The sequence below is a fragment of the Oryctolagus cuniculus genome, chromosome 17 (assembly GCF_964237555.1).
Source record: "Oryctolagus cuniculus chromosome 17, mOryCun1.1, whole genome shotgun sequence".
Classification (NCBI taxonomy): Eukaryota; Metazoa; Chordata; class Mammalia; order Lagomorpha; family Leporidae; genus Oryctolagus; species Oryctolagus cuniculus.
Genome location: NC_091448.1, coordinates 65948752 through 65965097, shown reverse-complemented (window position 1 = coordinate 65965097; position 16346 = coordinate 65948752). Strand labels below are relative to the sequence as shown.

Sequence of the window (16346 nt, the reverse complement as noted above, 5' to 3'; positions counted from 1 at the left end):
AAGTATAATATGGTCAGGATCCTGTCCAGCTAAGACTTTTAGTCTTTCATGTCCTTTTTCTATAATCAATCCTATTTTTTCTAAAAAAGTTTACATTCTGGGGCCGGCACTGTGGCCTAGCAGGTTAAAGCCCTGGCTTGCAGCACTGGTATCCCATATGGGTGCCAGTTTGAGTCCCAGCTGCTCCACTTCCAATCCAGCTCCCTGATAATGGGCCTGGGAAAGCAGTGGAAGGTGGCCCAAGTCCTTGGGCCCCTGCACCTGTGTGGGAGACCCAGAGGAAGCTCCTGGCTCCTGGCTTCGGATTGGTGTAGCTCTGGCCATTGTGGGCATTTGGGGAGTGAACCAGTGGATGGAAGTCCTCTCTCTCTCTCTCTCTCTCTCTCTCTCTCTGCCTCTGCCTCTTTGTAACTCTGCCTTTCAAATAAATAAATAAATAAACAAATCTTTAAACAAAGGTTTGTTTCTTAACTGAAACTCCAGAAGAGCAGAGAATTGCCTTCAGTTTTTTTATATATTAGGAATTTTTAGTCATTTTGCCCCATTCTTACCTTGATGTCCTGAGCGAGGATCCTGCTGCACACCGCAGACCCGTCTGTCTCCTCTGCTGCTTCTGTCTGTCGCACACTCTGTCTTCCAGGACGCCCTCCGACTTCCACCTGCTTGAGCCCCACGCTGGGCGCTGCTTGTCACACACCAGCCGGCTGACAACAGGAGCAGAGAAACGGGCGCTGAAGGAACAAGAGACACAAGGTAAAACAAAGGAAAGCAGCGCTCTCACACGGGAGCGCAAGAGCCCCCTACGTATCTGGCTCTTAACGATTAATCGGTGTTTCATGGATGATAGCAACATCGCAAACCAACATAGTAATCGAAGCCTAGAAAGCTATACCGGTATACTCCCACAGAACATTCAGGGGATAAACGTGGTGGTTAACAAGTGCAGTGGAGGATGGTCCAAGTGCTTGGGCCCTGCACCCCATGGGAGACCAGGAGAAGCTCCTGGCTCCTGCCATCGGATCAGTGCGGTGCGCCGGCTGCAGCGCGCCGGCCGCGGAGGCCATTGGAGGGTGAACCAACGGCAAAGGAAGACCTTTCTCTCTGTCTCTCTCTCTCTCTCACTGTCCACTCTGCCTGTCAAAAAAAATAATAAATAAATAAATAAAATAAAAATAAAACAATGTAGCTTCTTTATTAAACAAAAAATTTATTTATTTATTCATTAGAAAGGCAGAGTTACAGAGAGGTGGAGGCTGAGAGAGAGAGGTCTTCTACCCTCTGGTTCACTCCCCAAAGGGCTGCAATGGCCAGAGTTGGGCTGGTCCAAAGCTAGGAATCAGGAGCATCTTCCGGGTCTCACACGTGAGTGAGGGGGCCCAAGGACTTGGGCCATCTTCTACTGCTTTCCCAGGCCACAGCAGAGAGCTGGATGGGAAGTGGAGCAGCCGGGTCTCGAGCCGGGGTTCATATGGGATGCCGACACTTCAGGCTGCAGCTTTAATCTGCTGTGCACAGCCCCAGCCCCTGGGCCCATACTTTCTTTCTGTATGAGGATGAAAGTCTGTGCTAGTCCAGATGACCTCATCATAACTTGATGAGGTCTGTGACGGCCTTATTTGAAAACAAGGCCACTTTCCCAGGTAAGGCGGGGACTTCAACTTATCTCTTGGGGGACACAGTTCCACTCACAACCATGGGCAAAGTCCCTGCGAGAGAACTCTGTGTTGTACCTTGGGATTCATTTTTGCTGGAATGGTTATGTCTAAAGGCAGCAAGCACAAGAGATACATTGTGTTGAAAATAAAGTAGCCAGAGGGCCAGTGCTGTGGTGCAGCAGGTTAATGCCCTGGCCTGAAGAGCCGGCATCCCATGTGGGCATCAGTTCGAGTCCCGGCTGCTCCTCTTCCAATCCAGCTCTCTGCTATGGCTTGGGAAAGCAGTAGAAGATGGCCCAAGTGCTTGGGCCTCTGCAACCACGTGGGAGACCTGGAGGAAGCTCCTGGCTCCTGGCTTCGGATCGGTGCAGCTCTAGCCGTTGCGGGCATTTGGGAAGTGAACCAGCAGATGGAAGACTTTTCTCTCTCTCTGCATTTCCTTCTCTCTCTGTGTAACTCTGACTTCCAAATAAATAAATAAATCTTAAAAAAAAAAAAAAAAAGGAAAGAGAGTTGGAGTTACAGAGAGAGGGAGAGAGACACAGAGAGATCTTCCATTTGCTGGTTCACTCCCTAGATGACCAGGACTGGGCTAGGTCAAAGCTGGGAGCTTCCGGGTCTGCCATGTGGGTAGCAGGGGACCAAGCACTTGGGCCATCTTCTGATGCTTTCCCAGGCCATTAGCAGGGAGCTGGATTGGAAGTGGAGCAACCGGGACTTGAACCGGTACCCATATGGATGCTGGCACAGCAGGTGGTAGCTGTACCTGCTCCACCATAGTGCTGGCCCCGTATAGTTTTTCCATAACACACATTTCCCATGAACTTGTTGAAGACCCCTTGTACCTAGATGAGCTGGCTTCTTCATACTGGCTGGGTTAGGCTGTGAGGATTCATTGGGAGCCCCTGGGGGAGTGCACAGCACAGACAGTCAGGCTGCAGCCTGGGGCTCACGGGAGGCAGTCTCTGGCCATCACCCCTGGACACTCATCACCACTGTCACCACCAGGAATCCTCTCTGCCTACCATTGCACCTTAAATCATTCCCTTTAGAATCCAGTTCCAAGGCACTTGCTGATCCTTACTCTCCTGCTGTAGCCTAGAGGGCCAGGGTCGCCTTTACCCCCCTGGCCTCCCAACAAGTCCTGGAGGATCCCCCTCCAAATGGGAAGAAGGCTACTGCAGAGGGATGGGACAATTGGAGGACATGCTTAGCACACACTCAGTGCACACTCAGCGGCGTCCCCAGCATGTAGAAGTAGCTCTTAGTGTTCAGAGTAAGACGAGGTACCAGGCGTCATCGGGATGAGTGTAGCAGCCAGCTTTCCACTCCTATAAGGAAATAGCCATGGCAAGCTTCTTATGCAGGAACCAGGTTGGTTTGGCTCACAGTTGTGGAGGTTCACAGTCCAAGCTCGTGGTGGGGGAGGGGCAGGGGGGACCACTGGTTCACTCACCTGGAGTGAATGGAGGATGGTGATGGTGGGTGGTGTTACAGGGAGGGTCCCCTGGATGGGGATGGTGGAGCGTGTGCAGGGAGGGTCACAAAGTAACAGATGGTACCGCGTGCGGCTGAGCTGCCACAAGAACTTACTGTCCTGACTCAAGGCCAGGCACCGGCTCCTGCGGGGCTTGCTGACCCTGATCCCCGATCCCTCCCACTGAAGGCGTAGAGGATCAGCAAGTGCATCCCAGAGCTGGCCGGCCCACTGGCCTCGCAATGCCAGCAATCGCCGCTGCTGAACAGTGAGGGAACTGTGTCCTGGCTCTGCCGAGAGGCGTGAGTCGGGGAGCAGCTGGGGAAGGGGGCACTGCAGGCAGACGGGGAGGGCAGGACGGGGGGAGAGGCCAGGACAGGAGGGGTAGGTTTGAGCAGGGAGCCGGCAGGCAGAGCTGTGAGAGTGAAGGGAGCAGGGGCTGCGCAGGGCAGGGGCAGGTTTACCTCGTCTCCATGTCGGTCACCTCACCAAACACCTGCAGCAACAGCAGGGGCTGGACCAAGGGGAAGCCAGGAGCTTCTCTCACGTGGGTGGCAGGGGTCCCCAAGCACTTGGGCCATCCTCCTCTGCTTTTCCACTAGCAGGAAGCTGGGTCGGAAGTGGAGCAGCTGGGCCTCAAACCGATGACTGTATGGGATGCTGACGTCGCAGGCTTAACCTGCCATGCAGCAACACCAGTCTCTCTCTCTCTTTTTTTTTTTTTTTGACAGGCAGAGTGGACAGTGAGAGAGAGAGACAGAGAGAAAGGTCTTCCTTTTGCTGTTGGTTCACCCTCCAATGGCCGCCACGGCCAGAGCGCTGCAGCCGGTGCACCGCCCTGATCCGATGGCAGGAGCCAGGAGCCAGGTGCTTCTCCTGGTCTCCCATGGGGTGCAGGGCCCAAGCACTTGGGCCATCCTCCACTGTACTCCCGGGCCACAGCAGAGAGCTGTCCTGGAAGAGGGGCAACCGGGACAGAATCTGGCGCCCTGAACGGGACTAGAACCCGGTGTGCCGGCGCCGCAAGGCGGAGGATTAGCCTAGTGAGCCGCGGTGCCGGCTGAAGGAATCATTTTGAAGTCAGCTCTTCTATCTTCAAGACAGATAGCAGGATTCCCTGATTCTACCTCTTAGCATGTCACTGGTCTAAGCAATGGGTTCACGTGCTGCCATCGCATGCTAATCGTTTTCAGTACGGCTCTTGCGTGTTTTGTAACGGACCTAGGTACCAAAGTTGAATGTGTGTGTTGTATTTCATGTGCTCTCTGTTGCCTCCATTGCGTTTCATTACTTTAAAATGTTGTTTTAAAGGAGTTAACTCTATGATTAGATCTGGCCTGCAGTCTTGGTTAAAATGCTCAGACCCAACTTACTTTGCCCAAATGTTTTAAACCTCTGGCAATTCTTTGGCATCTAAAGCTCTCACACTGAGTCTTGGAGGCTTCCGGCTGGATCCCTGGAACTCTCAGGAGATGAGGCTCTCGCTTGGGAGAGTAACTGTCTTACACCCTCTGTGTGATCCAGGACCAAACAAGCGGAAGCCCTCACACTCCAGACAGTCCTCCAGACGACGCCCTGGGGAAACCTGCCTTCCACCCGGGACCCTTGGAGTCACCCTCAGAAGACTGCTCTGCGCTGACGACACTCAACAACGCCCCGTTCAGTGTGAAGCAGCCATACCCCTAATGACAGTCAGGGTTCATCCTTCCCAGGGGAGGGGGCGATGTGAAGAGTCAGATGCGTTGGCCGGTGCCGCGGCTCACTAGGCTAATCCTCCACCTGCAGCGCCGGTACCCTGGGTTCTAGTCCCGGTCGGGGCACCTGATTCTGTCCCGGTTGCTCCTCTTCCAGGCCAGCTCACTGCTGTGGCCCGGGAGTGCAGTGGAGGATGGCCCAAGTGCCTGGGCCCTGCACCCCATGGGAGACCAGGAGAAGTACCTGGCCCCTGGCTTCGGATCAGCGTGGTGTGCTGGCTACAGCGCGCCGGCCGCGGCAGCCATTGGAGGGTGAACCAACGGGAAAGGAAGACCTTTCTCTCTGTCTCTCTCTCACTGTCCACTCTGCCTATCAAAAAAAAAAAAAATAATAATAATAAAATGAGTCAGATGCGCTAATAGGCAGTTAGGTCAGGTGCCTCTTGAAATGAGAAAATGGGCAGAGGCCCTTTAAGAGTAGATTAGATGCTTGCTGTCTTCAGCAAGACCAAATGCTGACCCCACCCCTCTGAGTGTCTAGTTTTATCAAGAGAACAGAAAGATGAAATTACCAGTGCCTGGGGCCAACGCTGTGGTGCAGCAGGTAAAGCCACCGCCTGCAGTGCCGACATCCCATATGGGCGCCACTTTGAGTCCCGGCTGCTCACATCCGATCCAGCTCCCTGCTATTGCTCCTGGGAAAGCAGCGGAGCATGACCCACGTGCATGCGTTCCTGCACCTGTGTAGGAGACCCAGAAGAAGCTTCTGGTTCCTGGGCCCAGCCCTGGAGATTGTGGCCATTTGGGGAGTGAACCAGCAGATGGAAGACCTCTCTCTGTCACTCTACCTTAAAAATCAACCATTTAAAAAAACTGCATTTTTTGTAATACACATGCAGTAAATACAACGCTCTAGTCTCGGGGGTACAGATCTGTGAACTGCACACCAGTGTGCACGCGTGAGCTGCGGGCACCAGCGGGCTCTCCCGCGGCCCCTGTACCGCCTTGCACTCCTGGCGCACGCACCCTCAGGCCCCGGCCCGGCATCCCCGAGGCCCACGGTGACTCTCCAAACACGAGGTCGCCTGCGCCGGGTAGCGGGCGCCGTCTGAGGGCCGCAGCCTCCACACCAGGACGCGGTACGGTTGCCATGGCTCCGCGCTCCGGCTTCCGGGCCCTTCCGGGCTGCAAGGGACGCTGGGAAATGTAGTCTTCAGCTGGGAGGCGGAGTGACCAGCTAAGAAGCGGCGGTCCTTTAGTACTAAATGTTGATGCACACCGATAGAAAGATTCTGTAGGCGGGAACGATCAGGGGACCGGGACGGCGGGCTGGATTCGCACCGCAACACACACAAAACGCCCGCCCCTCTTCTTTTTGGGCCTTGCGCAAAAGCCCTAGAGACAGAGCCTGATTGGCCCAGCCGTGAAACACGCCCACCCATTGGTGGAGACTTCATGATTGACAGCCCCAAGGGTTTCTGGGCCGTGGTTGACAGCGCTGTGGTTTCTGGGCCAACTCGGTGAGCAGGCTCGGGGCGGGGACGGAGGGGTTCTGGGTTTGGTAGCATCACTGCACAGGATCTGGCCTTACTTTGCTTTCTTTTCTTTTTTTCAATATTTTATAATTTATTTAAGAGGCAGAGTTAGACACACACACACACACACACACACACACACAGAGGTCTTCCATCCTCTGGTTCACTCCCCTGATGGTCCCAATGGCTGGAGCTGTGCCGATCCGAAGCCAGGAGCCAGGAGCTTCTTCCCGGTCTCCCACGTGGGTGCAGGGCCCAAGCACTTGGGCCATCCTCCACTGCTTTCCCAGGCCACAGCAGAGAGCTGGAGCAGAAGTGGAGCAGCCGGGACTAGAACTTGCATCCCTATGGGATGCCAGCACTGCAGGTGGCGGCCTTACCTGCCACAGCACAGCGCTGGCCCCAGCACGCATTCTTACACCATACAGAGGAGGAGCTTGAGGGCCAGCGGCTGGCATGCAGGAAGCAAAGGGACAGCAATGCCAGTCACTGCCTGCCGAGCAGGTAACAGGAGGAGGTGGGATCCTGAAATGCCCCTGGGGCAAGATGTCCCCTGGTGGCAGAGAGAGAGAAAGAAGAGGAGAGGAGAGAGGAAGGGAGGGGAGGCGAGGGGAGGAGAGATTGTTGCTCCTGGTAATCTCACACCACTGCCAACTGGCAGACTTTCCCATGCATTCTGCAATTGTCCTGTCCTGTCTGGGACACAAAGGCATTGCCTTGCATGTTAAAAATAATTGCTTGGGGGTCACCACCTGCAGTGCTGGCATCCCATATGGGTGCCAGATCGAGTCCTGGCTGCTCTACTTCCAATCCAGCTCTCTGCTGTGGCCTGGGAAAGCAGTGGAAGATGGCCCAAGACCTTGGGCCCCTGCACCCGTGTGGGAGGCCTGGAGGAAGCTCTTGGCTCCTGGCTTAGGACTGGCGCAGCTCCAGCCGTTATGGCCATCAAGGGAGTGAACCAGCGGATGGAAGCCCCCCCCGCCTCTTTTTCTCTCTTTGTGTAACTCTGACTTTCAAATAAATAAATACATCTTTAAAAAAAAAAAAAAAAGCAGAGAAGCCGGTACTTGAACCAGCACCCACATGGGATGCTGACACTGCAGGCAGCTGCTTAATCCACTACACCACAACACCAGTCCCTTTTCATTTTTTCAAAAACATAATTTCAGTCCACTCTGTCATCACAGGCTTAGTGCACCACTAACCATAATATTCAACAAGGCCTCAGATGCTCTTAACACAATAAAGTATTTGAGGTGGTAGATATGTTGATTAGCTGGACTTAATTATTCCATGTTGTATTCACAAATCATAACATCAACCGATAAATATAGACAATTATAGTTTCTCAGTTGATAGTAAAATAAAATGTTAAGTATCAATAGTAAAATGATTAAAAAGGAAAATAATTCAGGATAATTATAACCCCATTTTGGCATTCCCCCCTTCATTGATTATATTATTTTTTAAAATATTTATTTATTTATTTGAAAGGCAGAGTTAGACAGAGATCTTCCATCCACTGGTTCACTCTTCAAATGGACACAACAGCCGGGCCCGGGCCAGGCTGGAGCCAGGAGCCAGGAGCCTCTTCTGGGTCTCCCACGCCGGTGCAGGGGCCCAAGGACTTGGGCCATCTTCTACTGCTTTCCCAGGCCATAGCAGAGAGCTGGATTGGAAGTGGAGCAGCTGGGACTCAAACCGGCACCCATATGGGATGCCAGCACTGCAGGTGGTGGCTTTACCAGATACCCCTCAGTGCAGGCCCCTCATGCTGCCCTTTACCAAGCAAACAGTGCCCCAGAAATGATTTTGCTTTGCAAGTACATAGAATGGAGCTGGCACTGTACAGCAGTTAAGCATCTCGTATGGGCGCCGGTTCGAGTCCTGGCTGCTCCACTTCCCATCCAGCTCCCTGCTAATGCACCTGCGAAAGCAGTGGAAGATGGCCCACGTGCTTGGGCCCCTGCACCCGCGTGGAAGATGCGGATGGAGTTCCTGGCTCTTGGCTTTGCTCTGGCCATTGTGGCCATCTGAGGAGGGAACCAGCAGACGGAAGATTCTCTAACTCTGCCTGTCAAATAAACAAAATCTTGAAAAAACAAAAGTTCTGTGAACTTGAAAAAAATAAACAGTTTTTCTCTGTGGCATGATCACGACATTCTGCTATGTCGCTGTCCAGAGTTCACATATATGGATTCTTCTGCCTTCAACTGAACTCGCAATATCTGTGCGGGTTCCAGGGGCTGCTGGGAGCCCAGGGAATGGCCAGCTTCTTGTGGGCCTGTTCCCAACCTCTCTCTTCTTTCCACTGCCCTTTTAATCTTTGCGCTGTGGTTTTAGGATAACTGCAGGTCAATTCTCCAACTTCTCCCAGAGGCGCAAACCACCATCTGCAGCTGTGAAGCGGAAGGGGCGGAACTTAGTCAAGAGGACGCCACTCAAACCTCGGGGCCCTGCACATCCCTCCTGTGCCGCGCGGGGGCGCACTGCAGCCGCACATGCGCACCGCCGAAGCTGGGATTGGACGGAACGCAGCGGCCCGGCTACGTCACTTCCGAGGCGGGAGGCGCAGTTGATTGACTATGGTCTCTCCGGCAACCAGGTAGGCGCTGAGGCGCGAGGGCCCTCCGCGGTGAGGGAGGGGGGCTGCGTCCGGCCTTGAGGTGTGTGTCTCGACTCGAGTCAGCCCTGGACCCGAGCGGGAAGGAAGCGGTTAAAGCTTAATGGAGGCCGCGGGCCCCGAGCGGGCGGCTTCCGGGCTCCAGCAGCCGCCTCCGCGAGGGCCGACTGAGCTCAGGCCCGGGGACCGGAGCTCCGGCTCGGACATGTGCTCGCGGGGGCCCCGTCTGTCTCCGAGGTCGCGGGGGCCCGGTTTCCGCGGGCGCCCACCGGCGCGGGGAGGGCGGCGGGTGCCCCTGGCTCGCGCGCAGCCGGGGGCGTGTGCAGGTGTGGGGGCGGGGCGTGTGCATGTGGGTACGTGTGCAGGTGTGCAGGTGTGGGGGCGTGTGCATGTGTGGGGGGTGTGCAGGTGTAGGGGCGTGTGCGGGTGGGGCCTATGCAGGTGGGGAGGCCTATGCAGGTGTGTGGGGCGTAGGGGCGTGTCCATATGGGCATGTGCAGGTGTGGGGGGCGTGTCTGTGTGGGCGTGTGCTGGTGGGGGGCCTATACAGTGTGAGGGGGCGTGCAGCTGAGGCCTTGTGCAGGTGTGGGGGCGTGTGCATGTGTGGGCACGTGTGCGGGTGTAGGGGCGTGTCCATGTGGGCGTGTGCAGCTGGGGGCGTGTGCAGCTGTGAGGGTAGCTGAGGGTGTTGTGCAGCTGGGGGTATGGGGGGGCGCACATCTGGCGGGACATGTGCAGATGGGGGGTTATGTGAAGCTGGGGGTGCACTTGGGGGCTTGTGCCGCTGGGTGTGTGTGAAGCCAGGGTGTGCAGCTGGGGGGAGGGTGTGAGGTGGCCCAGGGCCGAGGTGCCCTAGCCGGCGACCAAGAGTCAGCAGAGCAGAGCAGACCCCGTTTCGCAGAAGGCGGGCGCTCCTGGCTGTCGGAACTCCCCTGATTTTGCACCGCAGCTGCCTGGCGGTGCCGCTCCGAGTGCAAGTCCTGTTAAATGCCTAGTGCTGCTGTCCTTAGCTGTTTAAAAGTCAGAGAGAATTCTTCCATCTGCTGGATCACTCCTCAGTTGGCCACAACGGCTGGAGCTGCGCTGATCCAAAACCAGGAGCCAGGAGCCTCTTCCGGGTCTCCCACGCAGGTGCAGGGGCCCAAGCGCTTGGGCCATCTTCCACTGCTTTCCCAGGCCATAGCAGAGAGCTGGATCGGAAGTGGAGCAGCCAGGACTTGAACCAGCGCCCATATGGGACCTCGGCACTGCAGGCGGCGGCTTTACCCACTATGCCACAACGCCGGCCGCATACAGCCTTTGACCTCAGGTTGCAAGAGAGATAGACATTGAATTGATAATTAATCAAGGGCAACTAATGGGCTGGCACTGTGGCTCAGGTTAAGCCACCGCTTGCAATGCTGGTGCCCGTATCAGAGTGCTGGTTAGAGTCGTGGGTGCTGTGTTCCTGCCGGTCCAGCTCCCTGCAATGCACCAGAGACAGCTTGGGTGGCAGCTGACCGCCACGCGGGAGATCCGGATGGAGCTCCTGGCCCTGGCCTGGCGTAGCCTCAGCCGTTGAGACCAAGGAGTGAACCAGCGAATGGACGATCTCTGTCTCTCCCTCTTTCTCTGTCACTACTTCTTTCAAAGGAGTAAATCTTAAAAAAAAAAAAAAAAAAAAAAAAAGTATTAGTTGTGATTGTGCTACGTGCTGTGCAGGACGGTAGAGGGCGCTGTGGGAGTAGAAAACAGGTTCACTCGCGGCGGCGGGGGCGGGGGGGGGGGATGAAGGAGGGGCTTTGCTGAGAAAATCACACTTGAGTTGGAGTTAAATTGGGCAGAGAGTTACCAGGGCGGGACCGGGCGCGTTTGCAGCTAGGAGGAAAGGGTGTGAGGTCAGAGGCCGTGTGTAGGCGGGGATCTTGTCCCGAGACCAGTACTGCTCCCAGGTCTTGGTATTTCCTTTTGAAAACATCCCGTTTGCCCTATTTACAGCCCCCCACCCCCCAATATGGGATGCCAACATTGCAAGACGGCAGGCAGAGGCTTAACCTTCTACCACAGAGCGCCGGCCCCCTAACGATTTATTTATTTGAAAGGCACAGTGACAAAAAGAGAAAGAGATCTTCCATCCGCCAGCTTGCTCCCCAGATGGCTGACATGGCCAGGTCTGGGCCAGCCTGAAGCCAGGAGCCCGGAACTCCATCCAAGTCTCCCATGGATGGGGTGGTGGCAGCCGGAGCAGGGAGCTGGAACTTGAACTGGCGTCCTGATTCGGGTGCTGGTATCTCCAGCCACGGCTTAACCCACTGCGCCATATTGCCTGCCCCCCTGAAATTTCTTTTACATGTATATATTTTTTTTTTCAGAGAAATGTTACCAATAATGTTACTTAAAACTTGTGGGTTTCTAACCAAAATTTTGGTCCCTGGTGGTTAGCCCGGACAGAACCTGTCTTATTAGTGAGGTCACTGACATCCTTTCTGGCTGCTACCCAGTTACACCCGAGAGCCCGTCTTTGGCAGGTGGGGCTATCTTGATGTTCTGGAGGGGCGTATGTGTTGGGGTGAGTGTGGAGGCTCCCTGCTGTGCAAGGTTCCCCATCCATAGCGGGAGCCGAGGCTGACTGGGACGGCCTCAGCCCTTTGTTCCACGCAGTAGGGCCGCTCTTTGTGCTAGGAACACTACCTTTGGAAGGCGGAATGTGTTTTTCCAGGTTTAGTGAGCAGCCCCTGGGGGTGGGTAAGTTGGAGGCCGTATTAGGAAACAGCTGCTGTTTCCCCGTTCTCGGAGACGGGGCAGGCGTTAGCTGAACCGCATCGGGGGTGCCCGGCTGCGTGGGGGCTGCGGCTGTCCCTGAGGTTTGGGACAGTGGAAGAGCCCTTCCTGAGGTAGGCCCCAGCTGGTGGACTGTTGCGGTTCTAGTTGGTTCGTTTTGTCTCTGGTCCTTATTTGATGTGCTTCAGAACGAAGCTTGTGGGCTTTGGATTCGGACTCGCTGGGTCCGGCTGTCTCCTCGGTCGCCGGCTCTGAGCTCAGGCACTGTCCTCGCTTCTTCGGTGGATGGAAATAGCTCTCGTTCCTGCCTCAGACGATTGCTATGAGGATGGAATGAGATCATGGGTGTGCAGGATGTAGTGCAGTGTCTGGTACATTGCAAGGACTAAAAAAAAAAAAAAAGTATTTGTTATTAATATTTTCCTCTCCACCATAGCCATACATGGTCACAGGCTAAAACTTACTTTCTAAAGGATGATGTGGCCATTGTGTTACGTTGTCCCCTGTACTGGAAACAGCCACAGAAGAGGAAAGATTAATGATGTCAGAAATGAAAAGGTACTTGTGGTCTGAGGACTTGTGCGTCCTGTCACAGTCCGAGAGGAGTGAAGGATTGTAACCTCGGGCCTCCCAGCATCCCGTAATACGAAGTTCGCCTCCTAAGGAGTGTGGCCCCTGTCTGTCTGCCTGTCAGTTGCCAGGTTACAAATTATAGCAGTCAGATAGCTTCACACTCGGCACTGTGTGCACCTGCCCGGGCCCGCCCAGCAGCTGGCGCAGAAGAGCTGTGATCTTGCTGCCGCCGACCCCCGGGATCGCGCACAGGAAGCAGAGATGGATCAGGGAGCTCTTGGAGATCACCCAGGGCAGGCCGAGTGCCCTCAGTCGCTGGCAGACAGTTCTGGGCTTTCTCTCGGTCACTCTCGACCCTGGCGGGTGGAGACACTCCCACCCAGAGGTGCCAGCCGACCCCGTTCGACCTGTGGCGCTTCACGGTGTGTGAGGACCTGCTCCGTCTGCCTCCTGTCCTGTAACTGTCATGGGGAGAGTGTGGATTGTGTCCCTGTTCCCTAGGTGGGCAGGCTGGGGTCCAGCGAGGGTAAGTTCAGGGTCAAGCAGAGGAAGTAACAGGTGGCAGCGTTGTGACCCTGTGGTGACTGGCGTTTCGTTTGCAGTGCTGGGCTGCCTCAGTGTGATGAATGCACGTTGATAATCGCCCAGGTTCAGTGAGTGGCCCAGGCGGCCATGCTAACTGTGTGCATTGCAGAAAGATTTCCTAACAAACACAGGTGTACAAACGGGCATCTGGGGTTTGTAATTGCCTGAAATAATTTCCATAATTTTGCATATACTTGCATTTTAGCAGAGACATTGGTGTTTTTAATCAGATATTTTTAAAATCAGTTGTGTGTATTTTTTTTTAAAGATTGATTTATTTAAAAGGCAGAGTTGCAGAGAGAAAAATCTTCCATCCCCTGGTTCACTCCCCAAATGGCCGCAATGATCAGGGCTGAGCCAGACCGGAGCCAAGAGCTTCTTCTGCGTCTCCCATGGGGTGCAGGGGCCCAAGCACTTGGGCCATCCTCCACTGCTTTCCCAGGTCGTAGCAGAGAGCTGGATCAAAAGTGGAGCAGCCAGGACTTGAACCGGCACTCACATGTGTTGTTAGCACTGCAGGCATCGGCTTTACCTACTGTGCCACAGCACTGGCCTCCATTAATCATCTGTCAAAAGAATCTATACTGAGGAAGGTTGGAGAGTCCCACCATTGTAATAGATTTTTTTTTTAAAAATTAAACATTTACATTTAAAAAAAAATTTATTTGAAAGTCAGAATTACAGAGAGGCAGAGAGAGAGAGAGAGCTCCCATCTGTTGGTTCACTCCCACAATGGCTGGAACTATGATCCAAAGCCGGGAGCCAGAAGCTTCTTCTGGATCTCCCACGTGGGTGCAGGGCCCCAAGGACTTGGGCCATCTTCTTCTGCTTTCCCAGGCCACAGCAGAGAGCTGGATCAGAAGAGGAGCAGCCGAGACTGAAACCAGCACCTGTATGGGATGCCAGCACTGCAGGTGGCAGCTTTACCCGCTATGCCACAGCACCGGCCCCAACATTTACATTTTAAAATGATGGTAGAGTGACTTCCCATAAAATGTGACTAAAAGAAAGCATGCAAGTGCAGCATTATTGCAGGTGAACGCGGGTCGCATTTCTTAGTGTGCTACCTGAGTAAAAGCTTCTCAGTAGTGAAGCGGGTGAAAGGCCGCAGTCTCTCCCGCCCGTCGGCGGGTGAGGGCCAGTAGGAAGCACCTTGAAACTGGTTGATTTGGTTGCCTGTGGGTTCCGGCCACGGCGAGGGCGATGAGCGTGCACCTTTTACTGGTTCCTTCTCTTCGCCGTCTCTCATGCTCTCTGCCACCCTCTGGGTGTAGCTCTACAAGTCGCCCTTGTTTGTCTGGGCCCTGTAAAGCAGGGCAGGTGTGACAGAGTTCGCAGATGAGAACTTGCCCGGAGCCCCTCACCCAGCATGCTGCTGCCCGCGTGTGTTTGGACCGAGGCCGCGGGTTCCCAGACGGTTTTCCAACCAGTAACTATTTGAAATCAGCACTTCTGCCCCCTGATTGATTGATTTATAGATCTTAGTGGAAAAGTGGCTGCTGGCAACTTGATCGTAGGCCAGAGCAGCTGTGAACTTAAAGGGAAACTGCTTAGTGGAACAAGAACTGACTTGTGAGAGGCAGAAGTCGGACCCTGGCAGGGCTGGAAAGATGGTGGCACCTAATGCCAGGCTGGGTGCTGGACACAGGAAATGGGGCTCCTGACAGCAGCAGGTTCTGCCTTGTTTCCCTCTCATTAGCTTGAATAGAAGGTTATTGCCTTTCCCCACCAATGTTTTTTACTTAACTTGGCAAAGATAACACTTTATAAGGTATCTCTCTCTCTCTCTCTTTTTTTAAGATTTATTTATTTATTTGAAAGGCAGAGTTCTACAGAGAGAGGAGGAGAGGCAGAGAGAGAGGGCTTCCATCTGCTGGTTCACTCCCCAAATGGCCAGAGGTGAGCCAGTCCGAAGCCAGGAGCCTCTTCCAGGTCTCCTGTGAGGTTGCAGGGGCCCAAGCACTTGGGCCATCTTCCACTGCTTTCCTAGGCCATAGCACGGAGCTGGCTTGGAAGTGGAGCAGCCGGGACTCGAACTGGCGCCCATGTGAGATGCCGGCACTGCAGGCTAGGAGTTTTAACCCACTGAGCTATAGTGCCAACCCCTAAGATACCTCTTCTTGAAAGTTCCTAACTGACAGGCAGTATTTGGTGATGAACATGCAGATAAGAGTTTTTGAGGGGAGTAATTTCTTTTTTAGGATTTATTTATTTGAAGGGCAGAGCAACAGCAGGGGGATGGGGCACAGGCAAGCAAGGAAGGGAGAGGCAGGGAGAGATCTCTCATCTTCTAGGTCCCTCCCCAGTTGGTCGAAGACAGGAGCCAGGAGCCAGGACCTTCCTCCTGGTTTCCCACATGGGCGGCAGGGGCTCCGATACTTGAGCCATCAACCGCTGCTTTCCCAGGCACTGTAACAAGAAACTGAATCAGAAGACAGCAGCCAGGACTGGAGCTGGCGCTCTGATAGGGGATGCCAGTGTCCCTAGCAGCGGCTTAGCCCACTGCGGCACCACGGGCCCCCGAGAGACAGAATTTCTGAGATTGGGTGTTTGTGCCTGTTATCAGTAACATCTCGCAGTACATCATTATGTGTAGTCCTTGGGACAGGAGCAAGACTTCTTGTGATGGTGGCGAGAGGAGACAGATCTCAAATACCAGCTGTACACAGAGCAAAGGTGTCTAAACGGCTGTTGCAGGGTTTCGGAAATTGACCAAAGGCTTCCAACAAATGAAGAAGCATTGTTCAAGAAAACCAGTCATCGCACTTCGGACAAGAGTGACGGGAGTCCACCGTGAAACCAGTAGTCTCACCGTGAGAGGAGGCTGGCGCTGTCTGGAACAGAGGAAAACCCAGAGCAGTCCAAACCCTGCCAGCCCCTTTCTCAGGAAGCAGCCTGGGGGCACGTGAGTGGGGGAGGCAGCGGTTCTGCTCTGAGGTTGTAGCCCTCGTTGGGCAAGCAGTGGACCAGTAAAGCAGCCGGAAACTGGACAGGAAGTCTTGTGAGAGGCTGTAGACAGGGTTGAGAAACTCCCCCTGGATCCCAGGTGACTGCAGTACAACGTGGGTCAGCAGAGGAGACCGGGAGGGCCTGAGCTTGTCCGGCGGCTGTGTGCACCTGCAGAGGAGGTGGCAGAGGGCCTGGTGGGAAGTCAACGCCCAGGGGACTTGGAAGTCGTCTGCCCCTGGAACACACCTCCCATCCCACAGGAAGCCCTGCTCAGCTGTGTCTGAGGGCAGACTCTGCCCGGTGATTGACCACTAAGCTGTACAGATGTCGAGGCTACCCCTAGTAGAACACCAAGCATACAAATAAAAGCAGGAACAAGAACGGAGATGTGTCAGTGACTGCCCTGCAGGTGGCAGTGAGTCAAAGTTCATAGCTTTGGTACCAGAAGGCTACTAAACAAATAAACCACTAACCAAACCAGTCTTCAGACAGTCA

At 54.5% G+C, this 16346-nt stretch overlaps 1 protein-coding gene and 1 long non-coding RNA gene across 2 annotated transcripts in view; one reads left to right on the top strand and one right to left on the bottom strand.

Moving 5' to 3' along the window:
- Window positions 1-552: 552 nt before the first annotated feature.
- LOC138846333 (uncharacterized) lies at window positions 553-6178 on the bottom strand. Its single transcript, XR_011383801.1, has 3 exons — window positions 5853-6178; window positions 5399-5566; window positions 553-731 (listed from the first exon to the last, which is right to left on the bottom strand). It is a non-coding gene; the product is annotated as an uncharacterized lncRNA (long non-coding RNA).
- Window positions 6179-6304: 126 nt separating this feature from the next.
- The window catches only part of DHRS7B (dehydrogenase/reductase 7B), a 42023-nt gene continuing 31981 nt past the window's right edge, over window positions 6305-16346 (top strand). Inside the window, exons 1-2 of the mRNA XM_051839777.2 lie at window positions 6305-6346; window positions 8705-8966. Coding sequence (XP_051695737.1) covers window positions 8947-8966 — 20 coding nt within the window. The 5' untranslated portion in view covers window positions 6305-6346; window positions 8705-8946. The remainder of the gene's footprint in view (window positions 6347-8704; window positions 8967-16346) is intronic.